Source organism: Oncorhynchus tshawytscha, linkage group LG14, assembly GCF_018296145.1.
Source record: "Oncorhynchus tshawytscha isolate Ot180627B linkage group LG14, Otsh_v2.0, whole genome shotgun sequence".
In the NCBI taxonomy this organism is placed as follows: domain Eukaryota; kingdom Metazoa; phylum Chordata; class Actinopteri; order Salmoniformes; family Salmonidae; genus Oncorhynchus; species Oncorhynchus tshawytscha.
In genome coordinates this window covers 53,775,767-53,795,198 of record NC_056442.1, presented here as the reverse complement: position 1 = coordinate 53,795,198, position 19,432 = coordinate 53,775,767, and the positions used below count along the sequence as shown (strand labels likewise).

Genomic DNA, 19,432 nt, shown 5'->3' with positions numbered 1-19,432 from the left:
TCACAAAGAGACACACACACTCCCAGTCTCGCAAAGAGACACACACCCAGTCTCATACAGACATACACACTCCCAGTCTCACACACAGACACACACACACACTCCCAGTCTCACAAAGAGACACACACACTCCCAGTCTCACAAAGAGACACACACACTCCCAGTCTCACACACAGACACACACACTCCCAGTCTCACAAAGAGACACACACACTCCCAGTCTCACAAAGAGACACACACACTCCCAGTCTCGCAAAGACACACACACTCCCAGTCTCACACAGACACACACACTCCCAGTCTCACACACAGACACACACACTCCCAGTCTCACAAAGAGACACACACACTCCCAGTCTCACACACAGACACACACACTCCCAGTCTCACACACAGACACACACACTCCCAGTCTCACACACAGACACACACACTCCCAGTCTCACACACAGACATACACACTCCCAGTCTCACACACACACACACACACTCCCAGTCTCACACACAGACACACACACTCCCAGTCTCACACAGAGACACACACACTCCCAGTCTCACAAAGAGACACACACACTCCCAGTCTCACACACAGACACACACACACTCCCAGTCTCACACACAGACACACACACTCCCAGTCTCACACACAGACACACACACTCCCAGTCTCACACACAGACATCTCACACACACACTCCCAGTCTCACACACAGACACACACACACTCCCAGTCTCACACACAGACATACACACTCCCAGTCTCACAAAGAGACACACACACCCAGTCTCACACAGACATACACACTCCCAGTCTCACAAACAGACACACACACTCCCAGTCTCACACACAGACATACACACTCCCAGTCTCACAAAGAGACACACACACACACTCCCAGTCTCACACAGACACACACACACTCCCAGTCTCACACACAGACATACACACTCCCAGTCTCACACACAGACACACACACTCCCAGTCTCACACACAGACATACACACTCCCAGTCTCACACACAGACACACACACTCCCAGTCTCACACACAGACATACACACTCCCAGTCTCACACACAGACACACACACTCCCAGTCTCACACACAGACATACACACACACACCCAGTCTCACACACAGACACACACACTCCCAGTCTCACAAAGAGACACACACACTCCCAGTCTCACACAGAGACACACACACTCCCAGTCTCACAAAGAGACACACACACTCCCAGTCTCACAAAGAGACACACACACTCCCAGTCTCACACACAGACACACACAGTCTCCCAGTCTCACACACAGACACACACACACTCCCAGTCTCACAAAGAGACACACACACTCCCAGTCTCACAAAGAGACACACACACTCCCAGTCTCACAAAGAGACACACACACTCCCAGTCTCACAAACAGACACACACACTCCCAGTCTCACACACAGACACACACACTCCCAGTCTCACAAAGAGACACACACACTCCCAGTCTCACACACAGACACACACACTCCCAGTCTCACAAAGAGACACACACACTCCCAGTCTCACCACACAGACACACACACTCCCAGTCTCACAAAGAGACACACACACTCCCAGTCTCACACACAGACACACACACTCCCAGTCTCACAAAGAGACACACACTCCCAGTCTCCCAGTCTCACACACAGACACACACACTCCCAGTCTCACACACAGACACACACACTCCCAGTCTCACAAAGACACACACACACTCCCAGTCTCACAAAGAGACACACACACTCCCAGTCTCACACACAGACACACACACTCCCAGTCTCACACACAGACACACACACTCCCAGTCTCACACACAGACACACACACTCCCAGTCTCACACACAGACACACACACTCCCAGTCTCACACACAGACACACACACTCCCAGTCTCACACACAGACACACACACTCCCAGTCTCACACACAGACACACACACTCCCAGTCTCACACACAGACAGACACACACACACACACACTCCCAGTCTCACACACAGACACACACACTCCCAGTCTCACACACAGACACACACACTCCCAGTCTCACACACAGACACACACACTCCCAGTCTCACACACAGACACACACACTCCCAGTCTCACACACAGACACACACACTCCCAGTCTCACACACAGACACACACACTCCCAGTCTCACACACAGACACACACACTCCCAGTCTCACACACAGACACACACTCCCCAGTCTCACACACAGACACAGTCTCACACACAGACACTCCCAGTCTCACACACAGACACACACACTCCCAGTCTCACACACAGACACACACACTCCCAGTCTCACACACAGACACACACACTCCCAGTCTCACACACAGACACACACAGTCTCACCAGTCTCAGTCTCACACAGACACACACACTCCCAGTCTCACACACAGACACACACACTCCCAGTCTCTCACACACAGACACACACACTCCCAGTCTCACACACAGACACACACACTCCCAGTCTCACACACAGACACACACACTCCCAGTCTCACACACAGACACACACACTCCCAGTCTCACACACAGACACACACACTCCCAGTCTCACACACAGACACACACACTCCCAGTCTCACACACAGACACACACACTCCCAGTCTCACACACAGACACACACACTCCCAGTCTCACACACAGACACACACACTCCCAGTCTCACACACAGACACACACACTCCCAGTCTCACACACAGACACACACACTCCCAGTCTCACACACAGACACACACACTCCCAGTCTCACACACAGACACACACACTCCCAGTCTCACACACAGACACACACACTCCCAGTCTCACACACAGTCTCACACACACACACCCAGTCTCACACACAGACACACACACTCCCAGTCTCACACACAGACACACACACTCCCAGTCTCACACACAGACACACACACTCCCAGTCTCACACACAGACACACACACTCCCAGTCTCACACACAGACACACACACTCCCAGTCTCACACAGACACACACACTCCCAGTCTCACACACAGACACACTCCCAGTCTCACACACCCTAGACACACACACTCCCAGACACACACACTCCCAGTCTCACAAAGAGACACACACACTCCCAGTCTCACACACAGACACACACACTCCCAGTCTCACACACAGACACACACACTCCCAGTCTCACACACAGACACAGACACACACACTCCCAGTCTCACACACAGACTCACACACACACACTCCCAGTCTCACACACAGACACACACACTCCCAGTCTCACACACAGACACACACACTCCCAGTCTCACACAGACACACTCCCAGTCTCACACACAGACACACACACTCCCAGTCTCACACACAGACACACACACTCCCAGTCTCACACACAGACACACACACTCCCAGTCTCACACACAGACACACACACTCCCAGTCTCACACACAGACACACACACTCCCAGTCTCACACAGACAGACACACACACTCCCAGTCTCACACACAGACACACACACTCCCAGTCTCACACACAGACACACACACTCCCAGTCTCACACACAGACACACACACTCCCAGTCTCACACACAGACACACACACTCCCAGTCTCCCAGTCTCACACACAGACACACACACTCCCAGTCTCACACACAGACACACACACTCCCAGTCTCACACACAGACACACACACTCCCAGTCTCACACACAGACACACACACTCCCAGTCTCACACACAGACACACACACTCCCAGTCTCACACACAGACACACACACTCCCAGTCTCACACACAGACACACACACTCCCAGTCTCACACACAGACACACACACTCCCAGTCTCACACACAGACACACACACTCCCAGTCTCACACACAGACACACACACTCCCAGTCTCACACACAGACACACACACACACTCCCAGTCTCACACACAGACACACACACTCCCAGTCTCACACACAGACACACACACTCCCAGTCTCACACACAGACACACACACACAGACACACACACTCCCAGTCTCACACACAGACACACACACTCCCAGTCTCACACACAGACACACACACTCCCAGTCTCACACACAGACACACACACTCCCAGTCTCACACACAGACACACACACTCCCAGTCTCACACACAGACACACACACTCCCAGTCTCACACACAGACACACACACTCCCAGTCTCACACACAGACACACACACTCCCAGTCTCACACACAGACACACACACTCCCAGTCTCACACACAGACACACACACTCCCAGTCCAGTCTCACACACAGACACACACACTCCCAGTCTCACACACAGACACACACACTCCCAGTCTCACACACAGACACACACACTCCCAGTCTCACACACAGACACACACACTCCCAGTCTCACACACAGACACACACACTCCCAGTCTCACACACAGACACACACACTCCCAGTCTCACACACAGACACACACACTCCCAGTCTCACACACAGACACACACACTCCCAGTCTCACACACAGACACACACACTCCCAGTCTCACACACAGACACACACACTCCCAGTCTCACACACAGACACACACACTCCCAGTCTCACACACAGACACACACACTCCCAGTCTCACACACAGACACACAGACACACACACTCCCAGTCTCACACACAGACACACACACTCCCAGTCTCACACACAGACACACACACACTCCCAGTCTCACACACAGACACACACACTCCCAGTCTCACACACAGACACACACACTCCCAGTCTCACACACAGACACACACACTCCCAGTCTCACACACAGACACACACACTCCCAGTCTCACACACAGACACACACACTCCCAGTCTCACACACAGACACACACACTCCCAGTCTCACACACAGACACACACACTCCCAGTCTCACACACAGACACACACACTCCCAGTCTCACACACAGACACACAGACACACACCCAGTCTCACACACAGACACACACACTCCCAGTCTCACACACAGACACACACACTCCCAGTCTCACACACAGACACACACACTCCCAGTCTCACACACAGACACACACACTCCCAGTCTCACACACAGACACACACACTCCCAGTCTCACACACAGACACACACACTCCCAGTCTCACACACAGACACACACACTCCCAGTCTCACACAGTCTCACACACAGACACACACACTCCCAGTCTCACACACAGACACACACACTCCCAGTCTCACACACAGACACACACACTCCCAGTCTCACACACAGACACACACACTCCCAGTCTCACACACAGACACACACACTCCCAGTCTCACACACAGACACACACACTCCCAGTCTCACACACAGACACACACACTCCCAGTCTCACACACAGACACACACACATTTGCTCTCACACCGCTGCAGTAGGAAATGATAGCAAATTCACTTACAGCCTCATTGAATAAACACACTATAAAAAACACACTATAAAAAATAATTTAATCTGGGAACAATTCAGCCTGATGATGTATGATCTGCAGTCTGTGTGAATCACAGTCAAGTCTGCTGCCTCAGCCTGCTGCGCTGACACAGAAACACACTGGAGAGACGAGCAGCTCAGCTCTCTAGAGAAGGACAACTATAGAAGCAGACTGGAAACACTGTCTACAGTATCCTGGACGAGAGAAGGAAGACAGTGGAACTGAGAGGAGGAGCAGAGCCAGACAGTGTTTCTACCAACCAAACAGCCTTATGATGTTAGATAGATGGATTAAATCCTGGCTGTTAACCAGGGGTTCCTACATCTGATGATGATAACGACGATGACGATGAGAATGCCTGTGTATTATGTTAAGTGTTGAGTGTGAGTGACATCTTTGACCTCTGACCTCTGTGTGTTTTCCCAGGTGGCCGAGCAGCTGATGACCATAGCGTATGAGAGTGGGGTCAATCTGTTTGACACAGCGGAGGTGTACGCTGCTGGAAAGTGAGTCAGGATAGAGTAGTAAACGTCTTTATATCACATCACTGTAACAGCACGCGATGGTCAGCTATGTGATACTGTTGTGACACTTTCTTCCATTGCTTTTTTTTTAGAGCTGAAGCCATATTGGGTAATATCATTAAAAAGAAGTCCTGGAGGTAGGCCACTGTGTGTGTGTGTGTGTGTGTGTGTGTGTGTGTGTGTGTGTGTGTGTGTGTGTGTGTGTGTGTGTGTGTGTGTGTGTGTGTGTGTGTGTGTGTGTGTGTGTGTGTGTGTGTGTCAGCAGTGTTGTTTTCCTAAACTCCACCTCAAAATCAGATTCACTTAAGCACTTCCTGTCTCTGTAACCATGTCGACTGGCAGATGCTTCCAGAAGCCTCTGAGAGTTCCATGGTAGGGCCAGGAAGAGAGAGAGGTTTTCTCCTTTTGAAGATTTGGTTTTCCTTCAAACTTTCACTATTGATTGACATGCTCTTTCTGTGAGGGAGTTGACAGTTGCTTACACAAGGGACTAAAGTTTAGAGGGAAGCAGGAGGAAAAGAGGAAGGGGAGGAGAAGATGAAGGGACTCCAACAGAGATTCACACTCACTTCCTCCCTTCACACACTTCCTCCCTTCCCCTGCAGTTCCTCTCAGTAAATCTGTTACATAAGCAGTCTGTTTCCCAATGGGGGCAACTGATCTTATAACACTATACAGCATCCCACTATAAACATTCCCCCCAATTAGACCCCAGGAACATCAAAAGGGATCCTCACACCATTAACCCTTACTTAACATTAGACCATTGACCCCTACTTCATATTAGACCATTGACCACTACTTAACATCAGACCACTGACCACTACTTAACATTAGACCACTACTTAACATTAGACCATTGACCCCTACTTAACATTAGACCACTGACCCCTACTTAACATTAGACTACTGACCCCTACTTAACATTAGACCACTGACCCCTACTTAACATTAGACCACTACTTAACATCAGACCATTGATCCCTACTTAACATTAGACCATTGAACCCTACTTAACATTAGACCACTGACCCCTACTTAACATTAGACCATTGACCCCTACTTAACATTAGACCACTGACCCCTACTTAACATTAGACCATTGACCCCTACTTAACATTAGACCATTGACCACTACTTAACATTAGACCATTGACCCCTACTTAACATCAGACCACTGACCCCTACTTAACATCAGACCACTGACCCCTACTTAACATTAGACCACTGACCCCTACTTAACATCAGTCCACTGACCCCTACTTAACATTAGACCACTGACCCCTACTTAACATTAGACCACTGACCTCTACTTAACATTAGACCACTGACCACTACTTAACATTAGACCACTGACCCCTACTTAACATTAGACCACTGACCACTACTTAACATCAGACCACTGACCTCTACTTAACATTAGACCACTACTTAACATCAGACCACTGACCACTACTTAACATCAGACCACTGACCCCTACTTAACATTAGACCACTGACCCCTACTTAACATTAGACCACTGACCACTACTTAACATCAGACCACTGACCACTACTTAACATTAGACCACTACTTAACATCAGACCACTGACCACTACTTAACATTAGACCACTGACCCCTACTTAACATTAGACCACTGACCCCTACTTAACATTAGACCACTGACCACTACTTAACATTAGACCACTGACCCCTACTTAACATTAGACCACTACTTAACATCAGACCACTGACCACTACTTAACATTAGACCACTGACCGCTACTTAACATTAGACCACTGACTCCTACTTAACATTAGACCACTGACCCCTACTTAACATTAGACCACTGACCACTACTTAACATTAGACCACTGACCCCTACTTAACATTAGACCACTGACCCCTACTTAACATTAGACCACTGACCACTACTTAACATTAGACCATTGACCCCTACTTAACATTAGACCACTGACCCCTACTTAACATTAGACCACTGACCCCTACTTAACATTAGACCACTGACCCCTATTTAACATTAGACCACTGACCACTACTTAACATTAGACCACTGACCACTACTTAACATTAGACCACTGACCACTACTTAACATTAGACCACTGACCACTACTTAACATTAGACCACTGACCACTACTTAACATTAGACCACTGACCCCTACTTAACATTAGACCACTGACCACTACTTAACATTAGACCACTGACCCCTACTTAACATTAGACCACTGACCCCTACTTAACATTAGACCACTGACCACTACTTAACATTAGACCATTGACCCCTACTTAACATTAGACCACTGACCCCTACTTAACATTAGACCACTGACCCCTACTTAACATTAGACCACTGACCCCTACTTAACATTAGACCACTGACCACTACTTAACATTAGACCACTGACCACTACTTAACATTAGACCACTGACCACTACTTAACATTAGACCACTGACCACTACTTAACATTAGACCATTAACCCCTAAGTGCCTATATGTGTGTTCCATCTGTATATAAGTGCCTATATGAGTGTTACATCTGTATATAAGTGCCTATATGAGTGGTCCATCTGTATATAAGTGCCTATATGAGTGTTACATCTGTATATAAGTGCCTATATGAGTGGTCCATCTGTATATAAGTGCCTATATGTGTGTTCCATCTGTATATAAGTGCCTATATGCATGTTCCATGCCTTCCTGTGTGCGTTTGTGTGTCTGTGTGCCTCTGTACCTCTTTGTGTCTGTATAGAGTGAATATATTGAATTCATTTTTTCATTAAATTGTATTTTTGTGTCAAATTGCTACTTGGCAATCCATCCCTTATAGGATTAATGGCAACATAAACAAGTATTAAAATGACACAGTGATAATTCAATGATAATTCAGTGATAATTCAGTGATAATTCAGTGATAATTCAGTGATAATTCAGTGATAATTCAATGATAATTCAGTGATAATTCAGTGATAATTCAGTGAGAATTCAATGATAATTCAGTGATAATTCAGTGATAATTCAGTGATAATTCAGTGATAATTCAATGATAATTCAGTGATAATTCAGTGATAATTCAGTGATAAATCAGTGATAATTCAGTGATAATTCAGTGATAATTCTTCAGGTGTTCTGTGCGCACCGCATAAAGAGTGAAAAAATACATCTCTACATCATAGCTATAATTCTATAATTCTATAATTCTATAATTCTATAGTTCTATAATTCTATAATTCTATAATTCTATAGTTCTATAATTCTATAATTCTATAATTCTATAATTCTATAGTTCTATAATTCTATAATTCTATAATTCTATAGTTCTATAATTCTATAATTCTATAATTCTATAATTCTATAGTTCTATAATTCTAGCAGTAAAAATAATCCAAATAAATACATAGAGAGAAATAAAGCGGAAGGCGTTTTAACCCGGTCTGGTACACAGAGAAGATTCAAGTTTGATAGAGACCTACACACAATCTACAGTATGCCCTTTGGTATATATCTGGAGCGAAATATGTTTTATTATTAAATTATAATTTTCTTTTTCTTTTATTCCATTTAAAAATGGAGCAAATGGAAAAATACAATAGAAAAACAACCATTTCAGTTTCTCCTCATCGCACAGCCACGTAATGGTAGGAAGGGCAACAGAGGAGAAAATGAGTTTCATTCTCTATTTCTCCGAGGTCACAATAGTTACGTAGTCTTTCCTTTTCCATTTCACCACAATACCGACCTGTTTCAATAAACAGAGGCAATATCCCTGATCTGACCTGTTTCAATACGCAGAGGCAATATCCCTGATCTGACCTGTTTCAATACACAGAGGCAATATCCCTGATCTGACCTGTTTCAATACGCAGAGGCAATATCCCTGATCTGACCTGTTTCAATACACAGAGACAATATCCCTGATCTGACCTGTTTCAATACACAGAGGCAATATCCCTGATCTGACCTGTTTCAATACACAGAGGCAATATCCCTGATCTGACCTGTTTCAATACGCAGAGGCAATATCCCTGATCTGACCTGTTTCAATACGCAGAGGCAATATCCCTGATCTGACCTGTTTCAATACACAGAGGCAATATCCCTGATCTTACCTGTTTCAATACGCAGAGGCAATATCCCTGATCTGACCTCTTTCAATACGCAGAGGCAATATCCCTGATCTGACCTGTTTCAATACACAGAGGCAATATCCCTGATCTGACCTGTTTCAATACGCAGAGGCAATATCCCTGATCTGACCTGTTTCAATACACAGAGGCAATATCCCTGATCTGACCTGTTTCAATACGCAGAGGCAATATCCCTGATCTGACCTGTTTCAATACACAGAGGCAATATCCCTGATCTGACCTGTTTCAATACACAGAGGCAATATCCCTGATCTGACCTGTTTCAATACGCAGAGGCAATATCCCTGATCTGACCTGTTTCAATACGCAGAGGCAATATCCCTGATCTGACCTGTTTCAATACACAGAGGCAATATCCCTGATCTGACCTGTTTCAATACGCAGAGGCAATATCCCTGATCTGACCTGTTTCAATACGCAGAGGCAATATCCCTGATCTGACCTGTTTCAATACACAGAGACAATATCCCTGATCTGACCTGTTTCAATACGCAGAGGCAATATCCCTGATCTGACCTGTTTCAATACACAGAGGCAATATCCCTGATCTGACCTGTTTCAATACGCAGAGGCAATATCCCTGATCTGACCTGTTTCAATAAACAGAGGTAATATCCCTGATCTGACCTGTGCACATAGTGATCTCTTGTTTTTAGGTAGGTTATACATAATATATCTCTCACACACCAATTCACCCTTAACCAAACAAAATCAAATCAAATCATCAAATCTAATGTTATTAGTCACAAGCGTAGAATACAACAGGTGAAATGTTTACTTTACAAGCCCTTTAACCAACAATGCAGTATTAAGAAAATCAAATCAAATCAAATGTATTTATATAGCCCTTCGTACATCAGCTGATATCTCAAAGTGCTGTACAGAAACTCAGCCTAAAACCCCAAACAGCAAGCAATGCAGGTGTAGAAACCTAGGAAGAAAACCAAAAACCTAGGAAGAAACCTAGAGAGGAACCAGGCTATGTGGGGTGGCCAGTCCTCTTCTGGCTGTGCCGGGTGGAGATTATAACAGAACATGGCCAAGATGTTCAAATGTTCATAAATGACCAGCATGGTCGAATAATAATAAGGCAGAACAGTTGAAACTGGAGCAGCAGCACGGTCAGGTGGACTGGGGACAGCAAAGAGTCATCATGTCAGGTAGTCCTGGGGCATGGTCCTAGGGCTCAGGTCCTCCGAGAGAGAGAAGGAGAGAATTAGAGAACGCACACTTAGATTCACACAGGACACCGAATTGGACAGGAGAAGTACTCCAGATATAACAAACTGACCCTAGCCCCCGACACATAAACTACTGCAGCATAAATACTGGAGGCTGAGACAGGAGGGGTCAGGAGACACTGTGGACCCATCCGAGGACACCCCCGGACAGGGCCAAACAGGAAGGATATAACCCCACCCACTTTGCCAAAGCACAGCCCCCACACCACTAGAGGGATATCTTCAACCACCAACTTACCATCCTGAGACAGGGCCGAGTATAGCCCACAAAGATCTCCGCCATGGCACAACCCAAGGGGGGGCGCCAACCCAGACAGGATGACCACATCAGTGAATCAACCCACTCAAGTGACGCACCCCTTCCAGGGACGGCATGAGAGAGCCCCAGTAAGCCAGTGACTCAGCCCCTGTAATAGGGTTAGAGGCAGAGAATCCCAGTGGAAAGAGGGGAACTGGCCAGGCAGAGACAGCAAGGGCGGTTCGTTGCTCCAGAGCCTTTCCGTTCACCTTCCCACTCCTGGGCCAGACTACACTCAATCATATGACCCACTGAAGAGATGAGTCTTCAGTAAAGACTTAAAGGTTGAGACCGAGTTTGCGTCTCTGACATGGGTAGGCAGACCGTTCCATAAAAATGGAGCTCTATAGGAGAAAGCCCTGCCTCCAGCTGTTTGCTTAGAAATTCTAGGGACAATTAGGAGGCCTGCGTCTTGTGACCGTAGCGTACGTGTAGGTATGTACGGCAGGACCAAATCAGAGAGATAGGTAGGAGCAGGCCCATGTAATGCTTTGTAGGTTAGCAGTAAAACCTTGAAATCAGCCCTTGCTTTGACAGGAAGCCAGTGTAGAGAGGCTAGCACTGGAGTAATGTGATCAAATTTTTTGGTTCTAGTCAGGATTCTAGCAGCCGTATTTAGCACCAACTGAAGTTTATTTAGTGCTTTATCCGGGTAGCCGGAAAGTAGAGCATTGCAGTAGTCTAACCTAGAAGTGACAAAAGCATGGATTAATTTTTCTGCATCATTTTTTGACAGAAAGTTTCTGATTTTTGCAATGTTACGTAGATGGAAAAAAGCTGTCCTTGAAATGGTCTTGATATGTTCTTCAAAAGAGAGATCAGGGTCCAGAGTAATGCCGAGGTCCTTCACAGTTTTATTTGAGACGACTGTACAACCATTAAGATTAATTGTCAGATTCAACAGAAGAGCACTTTGTTTCTTGGGACCTAGAACAAGCATCTCTGTTTTGTCCGAGTTTAAAAGTAGAAAGTTTACAGCCATCCACTTCCTTATGTCTGAAACACATGCTTCTAGCAAGGGCAATTTTGGGGCTTCACCATGTTTCATTGAAATGTACAGCTGTGTGTCATCCGCATAGCAGTGAAAGTTAACATTATGTTTTCGAATAACATCCCCAAGAGGTAAAATATATAGTGAAAACAATAGTGGTCCTAAAACGGAACCTTGAGGAACACCGAAATTTACAGTTGATTTGTCAGAGGACAAACCATTCACAGAGACAAACTGATATCTTTCTGACAGATAAGATCTAAACCAGGCCAGAACTTGTCCGTGTAGACCAATTTGGGTTTCCAATCTCTCCAAAAGAATGTGGTGATCGATGGTATGAAAAGCAGCACTAAGGTCTAGGAGCACGAGGACAGATGCAGAGCCTCGGTCCGATGCCATTAAAATGTCATTTACCACCTTCACAAGTGCCGTCTCAGTGCTATGATGGGGTATAAAACCAGACTGAAGCATTTCGTATACATTGTTTGTCTTCAGGAAGGCAGTAAGTTGCTGCGCAACAGCCTTTTCAAAAAAATTTGAGAGGAATGGAAGATTCGATATAGGCCGATAGTTTTTTATATTTTCTGGATCAAGGTTTGGCTTTTTCAAGAGAGGCTTTATTACTGCCACTTTTAGTGAGTTTGGTACACATCCGGTGGATAGAGAGCCATTTATTATGTTCAACATAGGAGGGCCAAGCACAGGAAGCAGCTCTTTCAGTAGTTTAGTTGGAATAGGGTCCAGTATGCAGCTTGAAGGTTTAGAGGCCATGATTATTTTCATCATTGTGTCAAGAGATATATTACTAAAACACTTGAGCGTCTCTCTTGATCCTAGGTCCTGGGAGAGTTGTGCAGACTCAGGACAACTGAGCTTCGAAGGAATACGCAGATTTAAAGAGGAGTCTGTAATTTGCTTTCTAATAATCATAATCTTTTCCTCAAAGAAGTTCATGAATTTATCACTGCTAAAGTGAAAGTCATCCTCTCTTGGGGAATGCTGCTTTTTAGTTAGCTTTGCGACAGTATCAAAAAGGAATTTCGGATTGTTTCCTCAATTAAGTTTGAAAGATAGGATGATCGAGCAGCAGTAAGGGCTCTTCGGTACTGCACGGTACCGTCCTTCCAAGCTAGTCGGAAGACTTCCAGTTTGGTGTGGCGCCATTTCCGTTCCAATTTTCTGGAAGCTTGCTTCAGAGCTCGGGTATTTTCTGTGTACCAGGGAGCTAGTTTCTTATGAGAAATGTTTTTAGTTTTTAGGGGTGCAACTGCATCTAGGGTATTTTACAAGGTTAAATTGAGTTCCTCAGTTAGGTGGTTAACTGATTTTTATCCTCTGGCGTCCTTGGGTAGACAGAGGGAATCTGGAAGGACATCAAGGAATCTTTGTGTAGTCTGTGAATTTATAGCACGACTTTTGATGTTCCTTGGTTGGGGTCTGAGCAGATTACTTGTTGCAATTGCAAACGTAATAAAATGGTGGTCCGATAGTCCAGGATTATGAGGAAAAACATTAAGATCCACAACATTTATTCCATGGGACAAAACTAGGTCCAGCGTATGACTGTGACAGTGAGTGGGTCCAGAGACATGTTGGACAAAACCCACTGAGTCGATGATGGCTCCGAAAGCCTTTTGGAGTGGGTCTGTGGACTTTTCCATGTGAATATTAAAGTCACCAAAGATTAGAATATTATCTGCTATGACTACAAGGTCCGATAGGAATTCAGGGAACTCAGTGAGGAACGCTGTATATGGCCCAGGAGGCCTGTAAACAGTAGCTATAAAAAGTGATTGAGCAGGCTGCATAGATTTCATGACTAGAAGCTCAAAAGACGAAAACGTCATTTTTTTTTTTGTAAATTTAAATTTGCTATCGTAAATGTTAGCAACACCTCCGCCTTTGCGGGATGCACGGGCGATATGGTCACTAGTGTAGCCAGGAGGTGAGGCCTCATTTAACACAGTAAATTCATCAGGCTTAAGCCATGTTTCAGTCAGGCCAAACACATCAAGATTATGATCAGTGATTAGTTCATTGACTATAATTGCCTTTGAAGTAAGGGATCTAACATTAAGTAGCCCTATTTTGAGATGTGAGTTGAATGTTCATTTCTCTACCATAAGCCCCCTCCAACGTCATTTTAGTGAATTTGGCAGTATGGCGACCTGGCCTCACTATCGCAAACCACGTGTAACCACGCCAGCCCAGGATCTCCATATCCGTCTTCTTCACCTACTGGATCGTCTGAGACCAGCCACCCGGACAGCTGATGAAACTGTGGTTTTGCACAACCGAAGAATTTCTGCACAACTGTCAGAAACAGTCTCAGGGATGCTCATCTGCGTGCTCGTCGTCCTCACCAGGGTTCTTGACCTGACTGCAGATCGGCGTCGTAACCGACTTCTGAAGGGAAATGCTCATCTTCAATGGCCGGTGGCACTCTGGAGAAGTGTGCTCTTCACAGATGAATCCGAGTTTCAACTGTATCGGACAGATGGCAGACAGCATGTATGGCGTTGTGTGGGCGAGCGATTTGCTGATGTCAACGATGTCTACAGAGTTCCCCATAGTGGCAGTGGGGTTATGGTATGGGCAGGCATAAGCTACGGACAACAAACACAATTGCATTTTATTGATGTCAATTTGAATGCAGAGATACCGTGACGAGATCCCGAGGCACATTGTTGTGCCATTGATCCACCGCCATCGCCTCATGTTTCAGCATGATAAAGTACGGCACCATGTCGCAAGGATCTGTACACAATTTCTGGAAGCTGAAAATGTCCCCGAATACTCACCAGACCTGTCACCCAATTGAGCATGTTTGGGATGCTCTGGATCGACGTGTACGACAGCGTGTTCCAGTTTCCCGCCGATATCCAGCAACTTCACACAGCCATTCCACAGGACGCAATCAGCAGCCTGATCAACTCTATGCGAAGGTGATGTGTCGCTCCTCATGAGACAACTGGTGGTCGCACCAGATACTGACTACATTTTTTTAAGGTACCTGTGACCAACAGATGCCTATCTGTGTTCCCAGTCATGTGAGATCCAGAGATTATGGCCTAATTAATTCATTTCAATTGACTGATTTCCTCATATGAACTGTAACTCAGTAAAATCTTTGAAATCGTTGCATGTTGCGTTTATCTTTTTGTTTGTGCGTATAGTTCTATGTCTGTGTGTGTGTGTGTGTGTGTGTGTGTGTGTGTGTGTGTGTGTGTGTGTGTGTGTGTGTGTGTGTGTGTGTGTGTGTGTGTGTGTGTGTGTGTGTGTGTGTGTGTTATACATATAGTTATATGTCTCTCTGTATCTCCTTGTCTTGTTGATGTGTCCTAGCTGTTATGTCACAATGTTCTGTCATTGCAGTTGGTTCCCTCCCTTTGTCATTTCGTAACGAAACTGGTACACACTCATCTCTATATTGATAACTGTCATCTCGATTGATAACTGTCATCTCGATTGATAACTGTCATCTCGATTGATAACTGTCATCTCTCTAAAGATAACTGTTATCTCTCTCTATTGGATAACTGTCATCTCTATTGATAACTGTCATCTCTCTCTATTGATAACTGTCATCTCTCTCTATTGATAACTGTCATCTCTCTCTATTGATAACTGTCATCTCTCTATTGATAACTGTCATCTCTATTGATAACTGTCATCTCTCTATTGATAACTGTTATCTTTCTATTGATAACTGTCAGCTCTCCCTATTGATAACTGTCATCTCTTTTGATAACTGTCATCTCTCTATTGATAACTGTCATCTCTATTGATAACTGTCATCTCTCTATTGATAACTGTCATCTCTATATTGATAACTGTCATCTCTCTATTGATTACTGTTACCTCTCTATTGATAACGGTCATCTCTATTGATAACTGTCATCTCTCTCTATTGATAACTGTCATCTCTCTCTATTGATAACTGTCATCTCTCTCTATTGATAACTGTCATCTCTGTTGATAATTGTCATCTCTATTGATAACTTTTATCTTTCTATTGATAACTGTCAGCTCTCTCTATTGATAACTGTTATCTCTCTCTATTGGATAACTGTCATCTCTATTGATAACTGTCATCTCTCTATTGATAACTGGCATCTCTATTGATAACTTTTATATTTCTATTGATAACTGTTATCTCTCTCTATTGATAACTGTCATCTCTATTGATAACTGTCATCTCTCTCTATTGATAACGGTTATATTTCTATTGATAACTGTTATCTCTCTCTATTGATAACTGACATCTCTCTCTATTGATAACTGTTATCTTTCTATTGATAACTGTCAGCTCTCCCTATTGATAACTGTCATCTCTATTGATAACTGTTATCTCTCTCTATTGATAACTGTCATCTCTATTGACAACTGTCATCTCTATTGATAACTGTCATCTCTATTGATAACTGTCATCTCTATTGATAACTGTCATCTCTCTCTACTGATAACTGTCATCTCTCTATTGATAACTGCAATGTCTATATTGACAACTGTCATCTCTATATTGATAACTGTCATTTCTATTGATAACTGTCATCTCTATTGATAACTGTCATCTCTATTGATAACTGTCATCTCTATTGATAACTGTCATCTCTATTGACAACTGTCATCTCTATTGAGAACTGTCGTTTCTCTCTAATTCTCTCCCTCCATCTCTCTCTTTCTCCCTCTCTCCCCCCTCTCCTCTCTCCCTTCCTTTCTGTCTCTCTCTCCCTCTCCTTTATCCTCTCTCTCTCTCTCTCTCTCTCTCTCTCTCTCTCTCTCTCTAGACGATCAAGTCTGGTCATCACTACCAAGCTGTACTGGGGAGGAAAGTAAGTGCCTGTTCAAAAGTCTTAACTATGTTTCAAATACTGCTGAGCCCAGCTCTTTACACAAACACCTACATGCATTTTCTTTCTCTGCTTCTGCACCTCTTCACTGTTAACATCCTGTCATACGCTCCTGTTCTGCTGACTGGGGGACATTGTCTGATACCCCACCCACACCCACACCTACACACACACACACACACACACACACACACACACACACACACACACACACACACACACACACACACACACTTTGCAGATGTTTTAGGTACATGCAGTATAGATACATGGTACATTCAGTGGCAGTCATCCAGCTGAGAGTAGTGATGAAGGTCAAGGCGTAGGTTATTTCTTCTCTCCGTCAACGTTCCCTCAATCATCCTTCATCACTATGTATTCATCCATCCTTAATCACTATGTATTCCTCTGTCCTTCATCACTATGTATTCGTCCATCATTCATCACTATGTATTCATCCATCACTATGTGTTCATCCATCATTCATCACTATATATTCCTTCATCACTATGTATTCATCCATCCTTCATCACTATGTATTCATCCATCCCTCATCACTATGTATTCCTCTGTCCTTCATCACTATGTATTCGTTCATCACTATGTATTCGTTCATCACTATGTATTCCTCTGTCCTTCATCACTATGTATTCATCCATCCTTCATCACTATGTATTCCTCCGTCCTTCATCACTATGTATTCATCCATCATTCATCACTATGTATTCATCCATCCTTCATCACTATGTATTCCTCCATCCTTCATCACTATGTATTCCTCCGTCCTTCATCACTATGTATTCCTCCATCCTTCATCACTATGTATTCCTCCGTCCTTCATCACTATGTATTCCTCCATCCTTCATCACTATGTATTCATCCATCCTTCATCACTATGTATTCATCCGTCCTTTATCACTATGTATTCCTCCGTCCTTCATCACCGTGTATTCCTCTGTCCTTCATCACTATGTATTCATCCATCATTCATCACTATGTATTCATCCATCCTTCATCACTATGTATTCATCCGTCCTTTATCACTATGTATTCCTCCGTCCTTCATCACCGTGTATTCCTCTGTCCTTCATCACTATGTATTCATCCATCATTCATCACTATGTATTCCTTCATCACTATGTATTCCTTCATCACTATGTATTCCTCCATCCTTCATCACTATGTATTCATCCATCCTTCATCACTATGTATTCATCCGTCCTTCATCACTATGTATTCCTCCGTCCTTCATCACTATGTATTCCTCTGTCCTTCATCACTATGTATTCATCCATCCTTCATCACCATGTATTCCTTCATCACCATGTATTCCTTCATCACTATGTATTCATCCATCCTTAATCACTATGTACTCCTTCATCACTATGCATTCATCCATCCTTCATCACTATGTATTCATCCATCATTCATCACTATGTATTCCTTCATCACTATGCATTCATCCATCCTTCATCACTATGTATTCATCCATCCTTCATCACTATGTATTCCTTCATCACTATGTATTCATCCATCATTCATCACTATGTATTCCTTCATCACTATGCATTCATCCATCATTCATCACTATGCATTCATCCATCCTTCATCACTATGTATTCATCCATCCTTCATCACTATGTATTCCTTCATCACTATGTATTCCTCCATCCTTCATCACTATGTATTCCTTCATCACTATGTATTCCTCCATCCTTCATCACTATGTATTCCTTCATCACTATGTATTCCTCCATCCTTCATCACTATGTATTCCTTCATCACTATGTATTCCTCCATCCTTCATCACTATGTATTCCTTCATCACTATGTATTCCTCCATCCTTCATCACTATGTATTCCTTCATCACTATGTAT

At 44.4% G+C, this 19,432-nt stretch overlaps 1 protein-coding gene across 1 annotated transcript in view; it reads left to right on the top strand.

The window, feature by feature from the left end:
* kcnab1a (potassium voltage-gated channel subfamily A regulatory beta subunit 1a) overlaps window positions 1-19,432 on the top strand; it is a 147,006-nt gene that overhangs the window by 88,742 nt on the left and 38,832 nt on the right. The window contains 3 exon segments of the mRNA XM_042297677.1: window positions 5,921-6,000; window positions 6,111-6,155; window positions 17,492-17,536. Of these exon segments, the coding sequence (XP_042153611.1) occupies window positions 5,921-6,000; window positions 6,111-6,155; window positions 17,492-17,536 (170 nt within the window).